Source organism: Asterias amurensis, chromosome 2, assembly GCF_032118995.1.
Source record: "Asterias amurensis chromosome 2, ASM3211899v1".
Lineage (NCBI taxonomy): Eukaryota > Metazoa > Echinodermata > Asteroidea > Forcipulatida > Asteriidae > Asterias > Asterias amurensis.
This window is the reverse complement of record NC_092649.1, coordinates 17,913,595-17,932,102: the sequence shown is the minus strand read 5'-3', so window position 1 is coordinate 17,932,102 and position 18,508 is coordinate 17,913,595. Positions and strand designations below refer to the sequence as shown.

The 18,508-nt window shown below is 38.5% G+C and overlaps 1 protein-coding gene across 6 annotated transcripts in view; it reads left to right on the top strand.

Annotated features, from left to right (window-relative positions):
- LOC139950494 (protein lin-37 homolog) overlaps positions 1-18,508 on the top strand; it is a 36,935-nt gene that overhangs the window by 17,159 nt on the left and 1,268 nt on the right. For 2 of the 6 annotated variants that reach the window (XM_071949214.1, XM_071949240.1), the window contains exons 2-8: positions 959-1,112; positions 2,830-2,883; positions 4,781-4,899; positions 6,698-6,864; positions 7,838-7,960; positions 11,282-11,355; positions 12,226-12,334. In XM_071949214.1, coding sequence (XP_071805315.1) covers positions 994-1,112; positions 2,830-2,883; positions 4,781-4,899; positions 6,698-6,864; positions 7,838-7,960; positions 11,282-11,355; positions 12,226-12,307 — 738 coding nt within the window. In that variant the 5' untranslated portion in view covers positions 959-993 and the 3' untranslated portion in view covers positions 12,308-12,334. The other 4 variants (XM_071949206.1, XM_071949224.1, XM_071949247.1 and 1 more) reach the window with 4 other exon arrangements.

Below are 18,508 nucleotides of genomic sequence, written 5' to 3'. Positions count from 1 at the left end.
AATAAACAGTTTAGACCGTTTGAGTTTGGATAGAACCAGTCTAGTATTCGGGCCCATTTTTAATTTTCTGTTGCGGCCACCACCAGCAGTATTTATTTCTAATTCTATCGTAAATGTTTTTGGAAAAGACACCCTTTTAGGGGTAAGTAGGGCCTATATAGATGATAATTTTGCGTGTGTCCACTATGAAAGAGGCTTGAATGAGGTGCACAGTTTTGTTTGTTAGTATTTTTATATTTCTACCTCAATATCCATGCACATTGGTTTCCGTTGGTTTCATTTTTCGCCGCACACGACACGCAGGGGGGCAGCAAGTGTGTACGCACGCCGTTCTTTTTTGCGATCGATAAAATTCCGGACACTTTTCGGCACCTCGCAAACTCGGCACCTGCAAACTTGGGGCACCTTGCAAACTCGGCACCCACTCGGCACCAAGAATGCCGGCACGATACACACTCGGCACCGGCCCTTTACTGACTAAACAAACTCGGCACTAATCAATAATCCTCTATCATCTCAGTTCTCACTACTAATACTATTAGATGATTACTATCAGTTATCACCTTGAAGTCGAATATATTAAAAGTCAAGTGGTTAAAAATAAACGTATGTGTACTAACATTTACTCAGCAGTGTTTACACAATGAAACAAATTGTTGTAAACGCTTTTAAGTTTTAATACTAATGGCAAAATACCCAATACTAGTTATGTTATGGACTTATGGAAGTTTCAAGATAAGAATTACCTACTTTTGAAAAAATTTGGACCCCAGGGAATTTTAATGGTCAGCCCACAGTCCCCCGCACCGTGTTCAGTCAAGTTTTTATAATGCTGTTTCTAAAGGCTAAAACTGGTACGAGCCTAGCTGAAACTGCGTCACGGTTAATTGTGAAAGTGTGGCGTAAGTTTGTGTATAGATTTGTGACCAATTATATTTTCAATGTTATTTTTGAACAGAACTTTACTGCTACTGAAGGGTGAGAGACATCAAGATGAGTATGAGAGGGAAACACCACCAGCATCTCGAGAAAGAGAAGCCAGATGTGATGGGACCCCGTAGCAAGCTAGAGGGTGTCTTGCAGAACCTAGTGGAGAGAGCTGAAGAAGAGAGGTAAATTGCAATACTTCCTAGGAAGTTGGCTTCCACTGTTATTAGCGAGCTTGCGGTTTGCGACGACGGATGGTTCTGCGTCAGTTAAATGTTGTCGTTTTCAGCTCAATGCAGATTCATCCCAAGTAGGGCCTACTGTTGTAGGTAGTGCTGGGCGAATAGTGAAATTTTGTTATTCGGATACCGCTGGCCAACTATCCGAAATTAACCGGATATTCAAATCGTTTTTTTGCCTCTAGAGGGCGCCGTTCGTTTGTGAATGAGATCTTATGGGCGGATTGATATTAGTTTTAGACAGTGTCACTCGGTTCATTCATAAAAATGACCGGATCTAATTTAAAGATGGCGATTTGCTTTTTCTTTCGATCGTGATTGACTCTACGTGAAGGAAAACTTTTGTAATCTTTGAACAAATTACGTCAGAAATGTCATTGTTTTAACTCTTCACGGAGGTAAGCATAGTTAAATACTTAATATATGCTGTTTTATGCTGTCTTAATAGAAGTTTCATAAGGATTCAGACAAAACATTCATATCAGTTGTCGCCCGATGTCCGCGGATATTCGGATATTAAAGAATATCCGGTTACTCGGTTGTAATTACAGAATTATCCGGTTTATGAATAGGTATTCGCGCCCTATGCGGATATCCGGTTAAGAAAAAAAAAAGGCATTCGCGGTTACGGATAGGAAAACCTATTCGCCATTAACCGGATATTCAAATAATTCGCCCAGGCCTAGTTGTAGGAATGTAGGGACGACCGTCCTCAAAGCTGACGCATGCGCAGATTACGCCAAATAATATTACTGTAAAAAAAATTCTCCCTGTCATACATGTAAACCCCTTGCACAACGTGCAGCCCACTAACATGCCACTATCATATCCGCCATTTTATGAGTCAGAAATGAGCACAAAATGCACAAAGCTTGGACTCCCACAATGAAAGGAAATGGTTGACGCGCATTGTTCGGAGGTGCGTTCAGTGTTTTGAAGGTATCTGTGAAAACAATAGACCCCCTTGCATAATGCGAAAAGCTACCAGGTACGCTGGGGTCATGGCATGCCCATGTTTTTACGCACAAAGAACAGCAGAATGCCTCCTTTTGGCCTTATGGATGACGCTTTTTGTACAAGCAGCACAAAGCCTTCCATGGGCTGTGGGAAAATATTTAGGATGTTTGTCAAATAACTTATTGCAGTTGCCAATTTTGTTCCACAGCAGGACAAAACTGTTTGACCATGTAAACATGTTTGTTTCATTTTCAGCAATGTCAGACATTTTACTAAATTCAGACTTCCTGGTAAACAACAATTTGGTTGTTTTCTCAAAACTAAATGAGCCATTCTATTTGATCTACTTCTCTTGCACCAAGGATACTGTTCACAAAAGCTCCCCTGAATCCTTAACTCAAGGGATTATCAAAAGGTGGAAGTGCCATTATTCCAGTGTAACATGGTTACAGACTTTTTTGTTAACAGTGACACTCTTTTAATGATTTTTGTTTTGAGCCGTTTCTTTTTGTTTCGACTAAGGGGAAGGGGGGGGGGTAATATTCAATTCAATTTAAGAATACATATTACTGCTCAACATTGCTTGATGTTGTTTAATAAGAGTACATGTAGACTGGGCTTTGTGTCCCACATCTGTTGAAAGGAAAGCCAAAATAGTGTTGCTCTATACTCACTCACTCACCTAATTTTTGATTTGTTTTTACAGTCATCCAGATGAAATTGAACTGGGTCCAATCATCAAAAAAGAAGTTGAAGACAGGTGAGATCGGATACTTTGATGATGTTGTCTACAGGGCCCAATTTCATAGAGCTGCTTAAGGATTTGGGTACCTTTTCAAAATGTCCATAGATTTACATTAAACTTACAGGGTTTGAAGATAATGATAGTGGAAAGCTTCCCTTCAAATATTACTTACTGAGGTGCTGTAGTTTTTGAGAAATGAGTAAAACAATGTCATGAAAATACGCTTGTAAATGATTAAAATAATTTTCGTCTCATGAGACGAAAATTATTTTCATGACATTGTTTTACTCATTACCCATAAACTACAGCACCTCAGCACGTAATATTTTCAGGGAAGCTTTCTACTATCATTATCTTCAAACTGTGTAAGTTTAGTGTAAATCTATGGACATTGTGTTTTTTTGTCCTACAAAAGTTACATAGACCCTTTAACGGCCGATTTTGTGCTTACTGTGCGATTTCCATTTCATAGTGCTGCTAACCGTAAACACACCAAAAGGCATGCTAACCTTCCGGTGCTTACCGCACAAAAATAAATGACATCACAAAGCAAATCCATGGTAAACGCGCATTATGGCCACCCAATCTTTCTGGTAACCTGTGAAACATGCTTGCACCTTAGCAAATTTTTCTGCTACAGTAGGCACGAAAATTTGCTTAGCCATTGGACACTTTCGGAACAGAAAACAAAAAAAAGTTCACAGATTAACAAATAACGGCCAGGGTTTACAGAAGGTAATGGTGAAAGACTTCTCTTGAAGTATTATACCATGAAATGCTTTACTTTTTGAGAAAACATTAAAACAATATAAATTCTCAATATCGAGAATTACGGATTTATTTTAAACTCATGTCATGACACGGCGAAATGTGCGGTAACAAGGGTGGGTTTTCCCTGTTATTTTCTCCCGACTCCAATGACCAATTGAGCCTAAATTTTCACAGGTGTGTTATTTTATGTTGTGATACACGAAGTTCGGGCCTTGGACAATACTGTTTACTGAAAGTGTCCAATGGCTTTAAGCAGCGCTATGAAATTGGGCCTAGGTGGTAACACTCAGTGTTTGCTGTCTGGGCATTTTTCGTCGTTTTGCCGTGTCATGACATGTGTTTAAAATAAATACGTAATTCTCGACAACGAGAATTGATAATTGTTTTAATGTTTTCTCGAAAAGTAAAGCATTTCATGGAATAATATTTCAAGAGAAGTCTTTCACCATTTCCTTCTGTAAACCCTGTGTATAATGGCTTTAACGCCATGTTCTGTCTTTCCTTTGCATTTGGAAGAATTTTTCCTCTGAACAGGTTTTTGGTTGGAGAATAGACCGTATCGAATATGACGTTACCATTCAATGTGTTTAGACACGCATATATGGCCTACCCTACAATATGGCCACTTTCATTGCAACAAAGGTTTTTTCCTTGCGGTCTGTAGTTCGTCTGATTGAGTGGAGAACCAATGTCTGAGTCGTCCTAGTCTTTCAGTGGTTAATAAATCATGTCGAGACAAAGGTTCTGGGCTGAAATTAGTTCAGAGAAAAATAAAGTCTTTAAAAATAGTTTCTTTCAGCGAAATCAAAGATGCTTTTAAGTGTTTTCAACTTGTTTTCAACTTTTAACATCTTGAACATATTCAACCTGCTAAATCTATGTTCACTTGTTAAACTTGAGTTGACGAAAACCTGATTCATTATGGAATACAAATTTTTACGCCACAAATATTTTGCATCAGTTGACTTGTGCTCAACTCTTGCGAAACCTTCGCTGCGAAAACTGTCCTGTGACGTCAAAATTTGTATCGCATTGGCATTCATAGGCAGTATGAACCGGGCTTACATGTTCTTGAATGAAAGGGTTTCTTATGCAAGTCCCTTATGTGCATTTTTTCTACACTCATTTTTGATTGCTACAGTGAGCATGTTGAGCTTGCATCACCAGCAAAGAGACCCAACAGATCAAGGAAGAGAAGAAAGAGGGAGCTTCCTTCAGAAAATCTTGACAATGAGACCATAGATGCAGCCAGGCTACAGCGTAAGTCTTTTCACAAATTTATGTACCTATGTATACATGGGGTACGTTAAGTAGGATTTTTAACTTTGCATGGTGGAAATACGATATGGAAAGGTTTGCGGTAATACCATGTAATGACTATCTCTAATGAGTTAGGATGGTTCTGAAAAGAACTGTTGGTTTCAACTTGACGTTTCAATCAGTATGCTTTGATCGTCTTCTTGAGAAAAAAGAAAAGAAAAAAAATGGGGTATGTTGTCGCAGCTGTTACCAATGACTGTTTCTGTCTTTTTCCAGTGATTTACCACTGGTCAATTCAATCGCAACAGTTATTGGTTACAACCGCGAAAACGCACCTCTGGTTCCTAGTAGGCCAATTTGGTATTAATTTTAGCACTGATGCATCTCATGACAATACATGGCTGTTTTTTGTTTAAAGGTAGGGTCCTACTTTGGTAACAACCCAGGGAGAAGAAAATTGTGTTCTATTATTACAATTATCAAGTTTTAAACAACAAGGAAATGGACTGGGTAAAGTTGTAAATGATTTGGGGTTAAAAAAGAAATTTTTTCTATGGAGCGGGATTTGATCCAACAACCTCCCGTTTAAAGACACTTGACACTATTAGTAATTGTCAAAGACTAGTCTTCACAGTTAACGTGTCTCAACATATGCATACAATAAGAAAGCTGTGAAAATTTTTAGCTCAATCGGTCGTCGAAGTTGCAAGATGTTAACGAAAGAAAAAAATACCCTTGTCGCACCATGGTCACACAAAGTTATGTGCTTGCAGATGCTTGATTTCGAGACCTCAAATTCTATATCTAAGGTCTTGAAATCAAATTCATGAAAAATTACTTCTTTCTCGAAAACTACATCACTTCAGAGGGAGCTGTTTCTTACAATGTTTTAAAAGTATCTCCCCATTACTCGTAATCAAGAAAGGTTTAATGATAATAATTATTTGGAGTAATTACCAATAGTGTCCACTGCCGGCGCTTTACCAATTAAGGTTGCGTCCTATGTTGGTGGTCTCCCTACATACTTTGGCAATATCTTTGTCCGAGGGGGGGGGGGGGGGGTTGGGGAAGAAGCCATACAATACAATCGTTAGCTACCTAGGGATGGCACCATGATGTGTGCAAAGGCTAGATAGCCCAGTTGGTGCCATTAAAGCTAGAGGGTTTTGGTTCAAAATATTACCTCTTTCTCAAAACTCTGTTATACTATCAAAACTTACTTGTTAATGAGCAATGGAGAGCACTTGAATCAAAAGCTCTCCATTGCTCATTACCAAGTAAGTTGTTATGCTGACAATTATTTTGAGTAATTACCAACAGTGTACAGTGCTTTTACACAACACATCACCTGTAGGTGAGTACACCTTGTTTACATGTAATGTGTCCCAGTGGCCAATTTTGGCAGAGAGCTGAGATTAATCTTCACTGTAAATCAATCTTAATTGGGAAGAGAAGTGTGATGTCACAATACAAACCACGAGTGGAAATATTGGCCACTCATACTTAAGATAAATTTCAGTGCTTCTTTGTGGAATCGACCCCAGAAGTAGTTTCAGGTCTGGAATTACACAGATGCTATGGAGTCCATGGCCTTTGTTGCCCCTGGTCTTCGCCTCGGTGCCCCTTCAAAAGTTTCCAATCAACCTTCAGATTTTCCAATGGAAGTGCCTCTTTGGAAAATGAAAATGGCCTTGCCCTCTTAAAAATGAAACTCCAGGCCCATACATGTAGCTTAGTAATTTTATGTACACTGTTAAACTGGTATGAAACACTTTGGCCTTTTTTTATTTTATTGTAGATTCCTACGTGATGAAGGTATTTGATCGCAGCGTTGACCTGGCACAGTTCAGGACTTACTCAGCACTGTATCCAGTATGTCGAGAATGGATGCAGAATAAACCAGCCACCCAAAGAGGATCAAGGGATCGCTCTCGATCTCCCGAACCTTTAGATGACTCGGATGAGGTATGTTATCATAGCCAAAAGTACTGAATAAATATGTACAGTACTTAACACACATCTGTGTATGGGTCAAACAAATGAAAATTTGTTAATCCCCTGATCTAAATTGAACTATTGAAAATTGTTGTGGTATTGCTTTTAATATAGATGGATTGCCACTGTTGGAAAAGCGGCCATTGATTACAAAAAAGGTGCACCCGTGTCGACAGTTTATGCTGTGCACAACTCTCAGTCAATGATAGCCTTTTACATGTGCATGTTTCATCAAGGAAGGTGGCCAATGCAAAGGGTATATAGGATTCAAACTACCTCAAGCTACTGGTCAAGCAAATTTTGACATCTTTTGAAACTTCTGTATGTTTTATCTCATCATCATTCTGCAAGACTTGCATCCGTGGCTGCCTAATCCTTAATGGGGGGGGGGGGGGGTGGCCCTCCTGGAGTCACAGCCATCACCTGTTCTCTTTCAATCGCTGCTATTCTCAGCTTTCATACGCTTCTACCACTCCACTTTGTCAAATTGTCTATCCAGCGCAGATTTAGCAACCTCTGCCTCGAATTGTACCTGTAGACAGACCATCTATAGCTGCGTCGGGTAGGCCTCTCTGTCTCATCACATGTGCACACCCCTTTATAAAATAATTCTATTTATAAAACTTATAAATCTCTGGTATCTAGACAAAACTATTCACTGCGCTAAATGACCAAGAGAAAACTTATGGTAGACTTGACTGAAGACGTAGGTTTTGAGATTGGATTTGAATGAAGAAATGTTCAAGTTGTGATCTTAGGGTGAGAGGCAAGCCGTTCCACAGGCGGCGGGCTGCAACTGAGAAAATTGTATCCCTGTAAGCTTTCAACCTGGAAGGTGGAACGACCAGCAAGTTGGCATAACGGGACCTTAGTTAACGCACAGGCTTCTAATTCTTATCTTGTGTTATTTTTGATGTCCTTTTATCATTCTTGTTTATTGCAGAATAGTCAGCCGCCTCTTTACCGGCTTCCAGGACCCAGCAAGCTTGCATCTTACATGAGGGAAGAGAGTGGTCAAGACCCCAGGGTACCACTCCCCATGCCAAACCAAGAGACGCTTGATATAGTAAGTACTAGGTTGCCTTTCGTGCCAGTTCAATTTTTTCATTGAAAAGTATTGTCTGAAGCATGAATAAACTATAAATAAGTAGTAAGCTTGCGGGCCCAACCATGTGTAAATCTCTTGTGAGAGTGTTGGCTCTAAATATTGCCTGTGTGGTTTTGACGTTTCGAACAGTATACTTCAGGAGAAAGACATGGTTGTACCTACAAGTTTACTATTTATTAGTAGTATCTTCCTATTGTTCTTTCATGATGTGCAAACTATTATGTGGATTCTTCAATGAAGTTTGTTCAATCTTACTTTGTCTAGGGTTGCTTTTTGTGCAAATTACTTTTATTCATTGGTTTTGTCATGATTGTGCAAAATATGCATGGAATATTTAATGCATGATTTGCATAATGTATTTTTTTTCTATCTATTTATGTCATCAATGTTATTTCTCCCTTTCAGCTTATTTCTAGTAAAATGTATTCCATGGGCATCACCATGGTGAATACGTGTGCCTTACAATTGTACTGTATGCATAGTCATTGTTTGTAGGCTGCCTTCAGTGTTTATGATTTGATGCATTGAATATTGACATAACACGTTCTTTTGCGTGTGCGCTACCTTTGCAAATTCCCTTTTCTTTTTTGGGGACAGAGTGCACACATTGTTTCTACGTAATTCCCCATGTTGTGTGGGGAGCATAATTCTGGCCATGCTCCTCATATTTTCAATGGGAGTGTAATCTTTATAGACACTCCCAGTGAGTATTGTTTGTGCTCATACCATCTCTATTTGCCAGAAAAATATTGTACTCGCACTATTGTGTCTATTACGTAATTCTTCATGTTGTGTAGGGAGCATAGCTTTTGCCATGCTCCTCATATTTGTAATGTTGGGAGTGTAAGCTTTATAGACACTCCCATTGAGTATTGTTTGTACTTACACCATCTCTATTTGCCAGAGAAATATTATACTTGCACTATTGTGTATATTAATTCTTCATGTTGTGTAGGGAGCATAGCTTTTGTCATGCTCCTCATATTTGTAATGTTGGGAGTGTAAGCTTTATAGACACTCCCATTGAGTATTGTTTGTACTTACACCATCTCTATTTGCCAGAGAAATATTATACTTGCACTATTGTGTCTATTAATTCTTCATGTTGTGTAGGGAGCATAGCTTTTGCCATGCTCCTTATATCTGTAATGTTGGGAGTGTAATCTTTATAGACACTCCCATTGAGTATTGTTTGTACTCATACCATCTCTATTTGCCAGAGAAATATTGTACTCGCACTATTGTGTCTATTAATTCTTCATGTTGTGTAGGGAGCATAGCTTTTGCCATGCTCCTCATATTTGTAATGTTGGGAGTGTAAGCTTTATAGACACTCCCATTGAGTATTGTTTGTACTCATACCATCTCTATTTGCCAGAGAAATATTGTACTCACATTGTTGTTTTTATTAACTCCCCATGTTGTGTAGGGAGCATAATTTTAGCAATGCTCCTCATATTTTCAATGTTGGGAGTGTAAGCTTTATAGACACTCCCATTGAGTATTGTTTGTGCTCACACCATCTCTATTTGCCAGAGAAATATTGTACTTTTTGAGATGCACAAATCATTGATTGTAATGGGAGACTATTGGGACGATGGACGCCAGCAGACTCACCAGGCAAATTTCCGTTGTTTCTGTAGTTCTGAGCATGTGCACTTTTCTGAGAACAATGGATTTACCTGGTAAGTCTGCTGCCACCAAGTGTCACCATAAGTCTTCCATTGGTAACAGTGTCGTAAAGCCACATACTGACCTTCGACCTTCATTCAATTACTGTATTGCATTGATGTCATTCTATGCTACATGTTATTATTATCATTGTTTTCTGCTATTATCTTGTGAAGTTTAATTTTCTTGTTGGATATTTTTCTCCTATGTGTATTTTCTATATCGTGTGAATTTTGGTGAATGCTCATTTTGCTTTTTATAGAGGATCATTTCTCCTTCCTCTGCTGTCACATGATATAATTTATTAACACTGCATTAATATTATTATTGAAGAGTGTCATACTTTATATCATTCTTGTGCAATCTTTTTTGTGCTGCTAATATTGCCAGGGTTACATATTTCACTGGATATTTATATTAATTTATGTGTATTTTTTATTTCTAGCGTGTGGATGAATGCTCATCTGCTTTCAATTTGAATCGAGGATCATTTTTCCTTTCTCCCCTGTCGTATGATGGGATCCTATCACTGTATCATTGTTACTGAAGAGTGTCATGTTTTGAATATTTTTTTGAAGCGGAACATTTCTCCTTCCTTCACTGTCATTCGACAGGATCATACCTCTGCATTATGTTTTTTGAAGATTGTCATATTTAAAATGATCTATGTTAAATTCATTCTTTAGGTATACACCAATTCAGGCACGCACCGGGCGCGCAAGTGTTGAGCACTGCGGCCATTGCTGAGGTAACATGTGCCTAGTTTTGTGCACAGAGACATAAGGAAATCATGTTTCTTTTCTCTTTTTATGGAAATTTAATGTCTTTCTCGACAATCTTTGCGATTTCTCTGACATGGCTGCATGATATGACGATTTACTACATTCTTGCTATTTTCTTTTTTAAATTAAGGACAAAGGAAAATACTGAAATATTGCAAATTTTGTAGTCAGTGATCTTCATTAGTATATCATGATGTCCTGTTAAGGAAAATGTGATAGTCGTTGAGGAAAACATTTAATTTCCATAAAGAGTGAAAAGAAACATGATTTCCTCATGTCTTTGTGCACAGAACTAAGCACATGTACACCTCAGCAATGGTGCACAGTGCTCAACACTGCGCGCCTGAATTGGTGTATAAGTTTTATTATTAATATTGTTAAGCCTCCATAAAGTATCATGCCTTATTACTTAGAGAGGTTTATGTAGGCCTACTTGGTAGAAACACAAACCAAGTACTGCACTTATGTGCCTTGTAATTTTGTATAGTCATTTATTCTGACAGTTTTGATTTGATCATGCAAAGTACCTTTTAAAACCTTTTCTTTGTGTGTGTAGTTTTACTAGCTAAGTAGTTTTTGTTCTGTTTTAGTAGGCCTATTATAAATATTAGTGACCTCTAGTCCATTGCACATTATTAATGTTTATTATTATAATTATAAGATGGTATTTCAACAATGGATAGTTCAAAATCTTAGTATCCAAATTACTCACTTAAATATTGATACGTATAAAGCCATCAAAATTCAGAATAGGGTTGTCCGAGAGACGACAAAATACCACTTAGGAGTAGATCAATTAATCCACTTCAATTATTATTCACTGCAGAATTCCCCTAGCTACCTCTCAAAAGATGAACTACTGATGAAGAACATGGACAGATGGAAAACAATTAGGCATTCGTGAGTACAGGCTGTTGTATGTGATTGGTATAACTTCGGTATGTTTGTTTGATATCAAAGTTAAAGGGAAGGCACATGTTTGGTAATTACAAAAACAAAACAAATATAAACTTAAAAACTGACTTGGTAACAAGATATGGGAGAGCTGTTGATAGTATAAAACATTGTGAGAAGTAACGTAGTTTTGAGAAAGAGGTAACTTCTCACTAAAATAATAAAAGACCTCTAGCTAGAAGTCTTTTATTCCTATCTGAAAGCACACAAATTCGCCCAACCAGGATGTTTTTTCTTACATCATTTTCTCGCAACTTCGATGACCGATTGAGCCCAAATTTTCACAGGCTTGTTATTTTATGCTAATGATGGGATACACCAAGTGAGAACACTGGTCTTGGACAATTACCAAACTTGTACAGTGGCTTTAAATACAATGTGAGTCATTGTCCAAGGTGCTAGGAATGTGGTACACCTGGCCTGGAATTACAGGGACCATGGCCTCTGTTACTACCCCTGGTCTTGATCTCGGTCTGTCAACAGAAAGAACCTAGTGCACTTAAGAGAAGGGGTTCGCCCCGATGTTTCTGGCTGTGGCTGCTGAATGCGCCGTAGCACCTTGTAAACCATCTCATAATTCAAAAACTTGGTCCCACTCGCCTTGTATTTAAAATACTTGGCACTTTGTATCTTTTAGAAAAGGCGCATTATGAATACTGTTGTTATAACTAATAGCAGCCAGCTATCAGCCCAGTCATTACCACTCGGTGTAGACCGGGTCCTCGCACTGTTATTCCCTAATTATCCCACCAACCAACGGTACACTATGCCCTTTCACAATAAGCCATCTGGTACTTTGATTCTTTTTGACTGTAGTTGGAAGTCAAGTGCTCAGTACAACCAGGCGCGTTACAATGAGAGCTATGCCATTCTGAAGGCTATGTATGAACGCCAATAGCGCCTGAAGACGTCATTGACTGTAAATGTAAGTATTTCTACGTCACTTAATAGACTCGTCCCACAAAATATGTTAATTGCACATCACAGGTGTGCACTAACGCTTTGGTTGGCAAAATGAAGGAACATCGTGCTTTTTGTATGGGGATGATGGTGGCGTGACACAGATGGTTTGTGCGTCTGCTTAGTGCACATCTCTATGGCGTTTGCCAACCAATAGTGTCTGTACGCATGCGTGATTGTAATCAGCAAATTTCATAGGAAAGGTCTGTTTGTATCATCTACTTGTTGTATACTCAAAAAAATTGCATCATATATCTATAATATTACATTCATAAATGCCCCAGACAGTTTTGTTATTCCTATTTGTGGAGAGCGCGTCACGTGGGGGTGTTTAAACGGGTGATAATGACCAGCTTGAGCTATTTATAACCGGCTGGCTTCGCGTGTTGGTTGCGCAAGCTCATGTACGCCAACTGAACTTACGTGGAAAGCAATTTCCAGCTATTAGTAACATCGCGTATTGTGTGTGTACACGAGATAATCACACAACCCGACGCACTCAAAACATTTTCACACAAACAACCAAATCTCAAAGGAAATAAGTGGCAGATTGTCTAAAATTGTGAAACTATTTCGCCTTTTAACAAAATGGCATTAATGAATGGGAATAAAAGAGCAGTGGCTTGTTCTTAAATCGCCGTTTAAAACTTTGCAGGCTTGTGAACAAGCGATCACATGGCAATGACCCTGCCGGTTCTAAACGGCCATTTAAGAACTCGTTGCTACCTTTTTATTCCCTTATTTTAACCTGATGCAGTTCTGGTATATTCTTGGCTGAACAATAGATTCTAAGGACCTTGTCACACGAGGCAACTTTTACAGGCAACAACTGCAGTGCCTGCTAAATGACCACGTTGGTGTAACATAATTTGTCTTCATGTACCACAAGAATGATATGTGAACATTCAAATGCGAATGGCTTGTCTTCTTGGAGATTGCCTGGAACTGGTCGTCTGTAATTGCCTCGTATGACATGACCCTAAGTTAACTAGGTTACATCTAGTTAAACTGGTGTCTGCTGAGTTTCTGCATTTTAAAGAGGAATTTTCAGAAATGTGAAATTTCTGACTTTTACCTGAATTCAGACCCAGCTTCAAGACAAAATAATTTTTTTGTAGAAGCGCTACAAACAAAATGTCACTTGTTCTTATGTGTAATAATGTACACATGCATAAGATATATTCACATACACAGTTAGTTTCTGCTTGGCAATTTTATTATTTCTAAAATGGTTATTGCAACTAGTGGGTGTTATTGCACAGGGAAAGAACATAAGGTTGTACATCGTAAGTCATTATGCACAGAAATCACACTCGAATTAAACATACCACAAAGTGTACCGTATTTTCCTGCGGATAAGACGCTCGGCGGACAAGGCGCAGGACGCTAAAATGACAAAAAAAAATTCAAACGTCAGCAGACAAGGCGCACCGCCGCACAAGGCGCACGTTTAACCGCAAACAAAAGAACACCTGGCGCCACCCGTTGTCGGTACATTGACACAAAGACGTAATTTGTTGCCTTTGAGAACCTACGTATACCGACCTTTATCCAATCAGCCAACGCTGTATATTGTAAATAACATAAAGTTCGGCCCAATCAGCGGGCAGAAACCATGGTCCACGCACTGTCTGAAGTTAATTTTATTTGCAACATGAACACAATGCCTCCCTGGACACATCCATCCGACGTCCCCACAAACTACGAGGATCCTTGCTGATACAGGTACATTGCAACGACAGACGGACGTAGCGTGTGGGTGTAGTAATGTATCTTCCGGCCGGGATGTCGCTGCATGCACATTAATATGCACATGTACACAGTGGATTGCGCTGCTCAATCTCGAGATTGCACAACAGATGTTGGCGACCATGTGGGCACCGTATTGAACGATGTTCGCCGACGGGTTGCGCAAAGCCGTCGCATTTGCGCTGCCTGGAAATGCGCCAAAATTCCCACGTGACTGTGCGGATCCCAAGCATGCCCAGACATAGCCTGAACGTATGCAGTCAAATTCCATTGCGGACTTGAGAGCAGTGACTATTGGGCATCTATATCACTGCACGTTCATTGTATCCAAAGGGAATCACTTGATCTAGCGGCAGGGACCTTCCGGATAAAGACAGGGGCGCAGTCTAGCCCAGACAAGTCGAGTCTTGTCTCAATGCGTTTATTGCTGGTTCACGTATTTTTTACCAATAGAGGGCGTTTAAACAAAGTTCCAAAACGCCTTCTAGCGTTCAATGTTTCTTGTATTTATTGTCACACTCACAGTAACAACGACTATAGGCGTGATATCTGCTTTTGTGTTGCGTGATTAAATTTACAGACCTCGGAACGGTTGCGTTTTGGGGCTAATTTTCTGTGTCGTTTTGAGAGATTTTCGAGTCTGAACTTGGACATCGTTGATTTTACAGGCAAGTTTCATGCAAGGGCAACCATGATTTTAACAACTGTTCCTACCCGAAGTTTTGAAGCAATACAATAAAATAAACCCTCAAAGTTTACCACACAATAGCGGTTGGGTGCATGACGTTTGTATGAAGTTATTGACTGTCAATCGTTTTCGGAACGAATACCCGGCCACACAGAAAACGTTTGTACACTGCCGACGTCTGTTGGACCGAAAGCTAGACGCATTGCGGCATTAATGGAATGAAAGCACGGTCATGGGGAATAAACACGTTGCAGCGTTGTTGGAATAATTGGACCGTCTGGGGGATTGCGGCATTGTTCGAACGAAAATACGGTCACAGTGTCTGAATAGCCTTGTTCGACCGCATTATTGAGTAAGGATTCTTCACACAAAGATCGTTGATTTGAACTGGACATGAAGGTATTTTTTATTTCACGCAGTGATCATAAAAAAAAATCAATCGTCAGCAGACAAGGCGCACCGAAAGATAAGACGCATCGATGTTTTTGGGGTCTAAAAAGTCAGATAAGACGCGTCTTATCCGCAGGAAAATACGGTATATAGTATTGCTCAGTCCTGGTGCTGATTTCATAGAGCTGCTTAAGAACAAAAACTAACTAAGCACAAACAGTTTTGCTAACTAGAATAAGGTTACCAGCAAATTTACCACATTCCGTGTTAGTTTTGTGACTGGTTTCCTGTGCATTTTTGCTTAGCAGAAAATTTTTGAGCAATATTTTGTGCTTATTGCAGCTCTATGAAATAGCCCAGGTGTCAATTTCCTAGAGCTGTTGTAATATACAAATATTGACTGCTTCGAGTGCTATGGTTAAAACTATGACTCCCGAGGTGATCCCCGGAGCGTTCTATTTTCCCGAGGCGAAGCATCACCGAGGGAGTCATAGTTTTAACCATTGCACGAGTAAAAGCAGTCAATATTTGTTTTATAACACCCCAAACATTTCTAAATACTGTACTATTAAGTTACAGACCTGAATGCTACAATCCACGGACGACGCGAAGACAGATTGCAAAAACTTTTAATATGCTGCATGTAGTGTCATGTAATCCGAAATGGTTACAGACTGTTAATTTATCATCCTCGTACACGCAACGGACGTCTGGGTATTGCACGCGGTGTGATAGTCTTCGGACTAGCGCACGGCAAACCGATGCACTATCACACGGCCGTCGTCTAGTAAAACTAAGACATATCATGTGACGCGCTCTAAACCAATGAAAAGGCAGAACATTGGTAAGGGGTGTTATAATAGAAACTATTGCTGAAACATTAACCAAGTGCACTTTAAAGGAAACGGTCACAAGTAGTGTATGAAAGGTTTTTGGGGCTGGTATGTATGAACTTTGGCAATCAAAATTGTTTTGTGCTTAGCTACTTTTATTATGCTTCAGCAGCGCTATGAAAATGGACCTTGGTCCCACTCTACATGTTCTCTACATTATTCTATATTGCTTTAGTTACAACTATGTCTCAACAAGATTTTAAAAGATATTTTTCAACAGTTATAAATAACATATAGATTTTTAATGAAACTACATATTGTACCTGATCAGGGCTCGAATTTTACTCTGGGCTGAGTCCAGTAGTTTTAGTGATGGGCCAGTAAACTCATGGTCAGACAAGTCAGGCAGTCTGTTATGTTTTTTTTTCTTTTTCAATTGAATATCAATTGAAACTTTGCATGGTGGAAATACGATATGCAAAGGTTTGGTGTAACACCGTGTAATGACTATCTCTAATGAGTTGGGGTGGTTCTGAAAAGAACCGTTGGTTTCAACTCAACATTTCAATCAGTATGCCCTGATCGTCTTCTGGAGAAAGCAATGTTAGACTTTGGGACGCTAGGTGGCAGCATTGTTTACGTAGTTCTGAGCGTGCGCACATGACCGAGAACAATGGATTTTACCTGGTAAGTCTGCTGCCACCAAGCGTCCCAAAAGTCTCCCATTGAATATCATAAAACCTCACTGTGTAATATCTTATACAGAAACAGATTTTCTTCAAATGTTGACCTTTGAGTCAAGTGAGACGATCTTAGTTGAGACAAATCTTCTCTCATACATATATGTTGTTAGGACTCTTGATTTGTTTTCTCATTTGGATTCTGGTCCCTAAAGTTCTGGGGTGGATTTCACAAAGAGTTAAGACTAGTCTTATCTCGAGTTAGGATAAGTTACTCGCCCCCTAGGACTAGCCTAGTTTCAAGTTTCGAAATCTCCTAGGACATGTCCCAACTCTTTGTGAAATCGACCAGTGGTCCAGTAACAGTTTTGAGCTACAGTACTAGCCATGTGGTCCTGTGCATTTTTCTCCCAAATTCGAGCCCTGGATTTGCAATAAATACTCTATTATAAGCAGAGAAAAAGTTGCTAACAATTTGTACAAGATACTTTACAATAAGTTTTCAGAACAGTTTGATTATGGGTAACCATGCAGCTTACTTATAAAACCTTACATGAGTGGGTCAAGACGACATGCAAAATACGTCACTTGCTTTAGCAACAATACAAAAATGTATCAAAATTGCACCATTTTGAAAGACCTATTTTAAGCTAGCATTGTTTCTGTTCTTTTATATCTCTTTCTACTGCACTATTTGTGTTTTGATCATTTCATGTAGTTCTTCATGCATTAATTGACTCACAGTCTTAAAAACTTTTACAAAATGCACCATGGAAAAGAAGGCGTTGCGCTTTATAGCTCTTAAATGTTAGAGAAGGGAAAATACAATTTATCGTACAAATTTATAAAAAGCTTTTAAATTTGTTTGTCTTTCCTCTTATACAAAACAGACTTTTCAAATTTTAATTTAGCAACTCTTTGGAGATGGAAAAAATGTCTATTTAATAGACCAATGTGGACATAACAAATTATTGCACGATTAAGAATGCATTTGGTTGCAAGGCTGCAGTTGGAAGGTTTTGCTGTAGAAAAACAGTTTGGGAAAAGGCTTATTTTAAACTAGCTTTGTTTGACTTGAAGCCAATCAATTATTTAAATTATTTGTTACTTTTTTACTTTTTAATTTTTTTTACTTTTTAATTTATTTGTTTATTTGTTTATTTATTTATTTTTTTAATATTTGTTTTAGTAATTTTTTACAGTGCAGGCTTTGATTTTGATTTAATGTGAATTTTAGGCATTTAATACAATCAATTTTAAAGAAAAATCTAACCACAAACTTTTTAAAATACAACTGGCACATCATTATTTCTTCATTATTGTACACCTTTAGTAGAATAAACATTGATTATTTAATGAAATATTGTTTTCCTTACTCCACATACACATGACTTTTGTCATTTAATCTTCTCATTTAATCTACAACATTGGTAACCTATTCTTGTAGAAAGCCCTTTTCTCAAGAAAAAGAAAAAGAAGAAAAAAAATCGATAAGTTGCTTTTTGGTAATGAAAGTGAGGCAAAACCATGACAAAGTACAGGTAGGCCTACATAAAAACAAAAGATTTCTCAGTGGTTCCAGTAGCCATCAATATACTATAATATATTTTATTGTGTATTACTTGTTCCTTGTTCTCTTTATTTGCATGGATAAGTCACAATATAAACAGTTTAATAAGTTATCCATATAAGAAACTTCAGCTTGCATTTTGATACATAGACCACCATACCACTTTTACTATTCAGTTCAGCTCCAACAGCCTCAAACTTCAGCTTACATTTTTATTTAAAATATACAG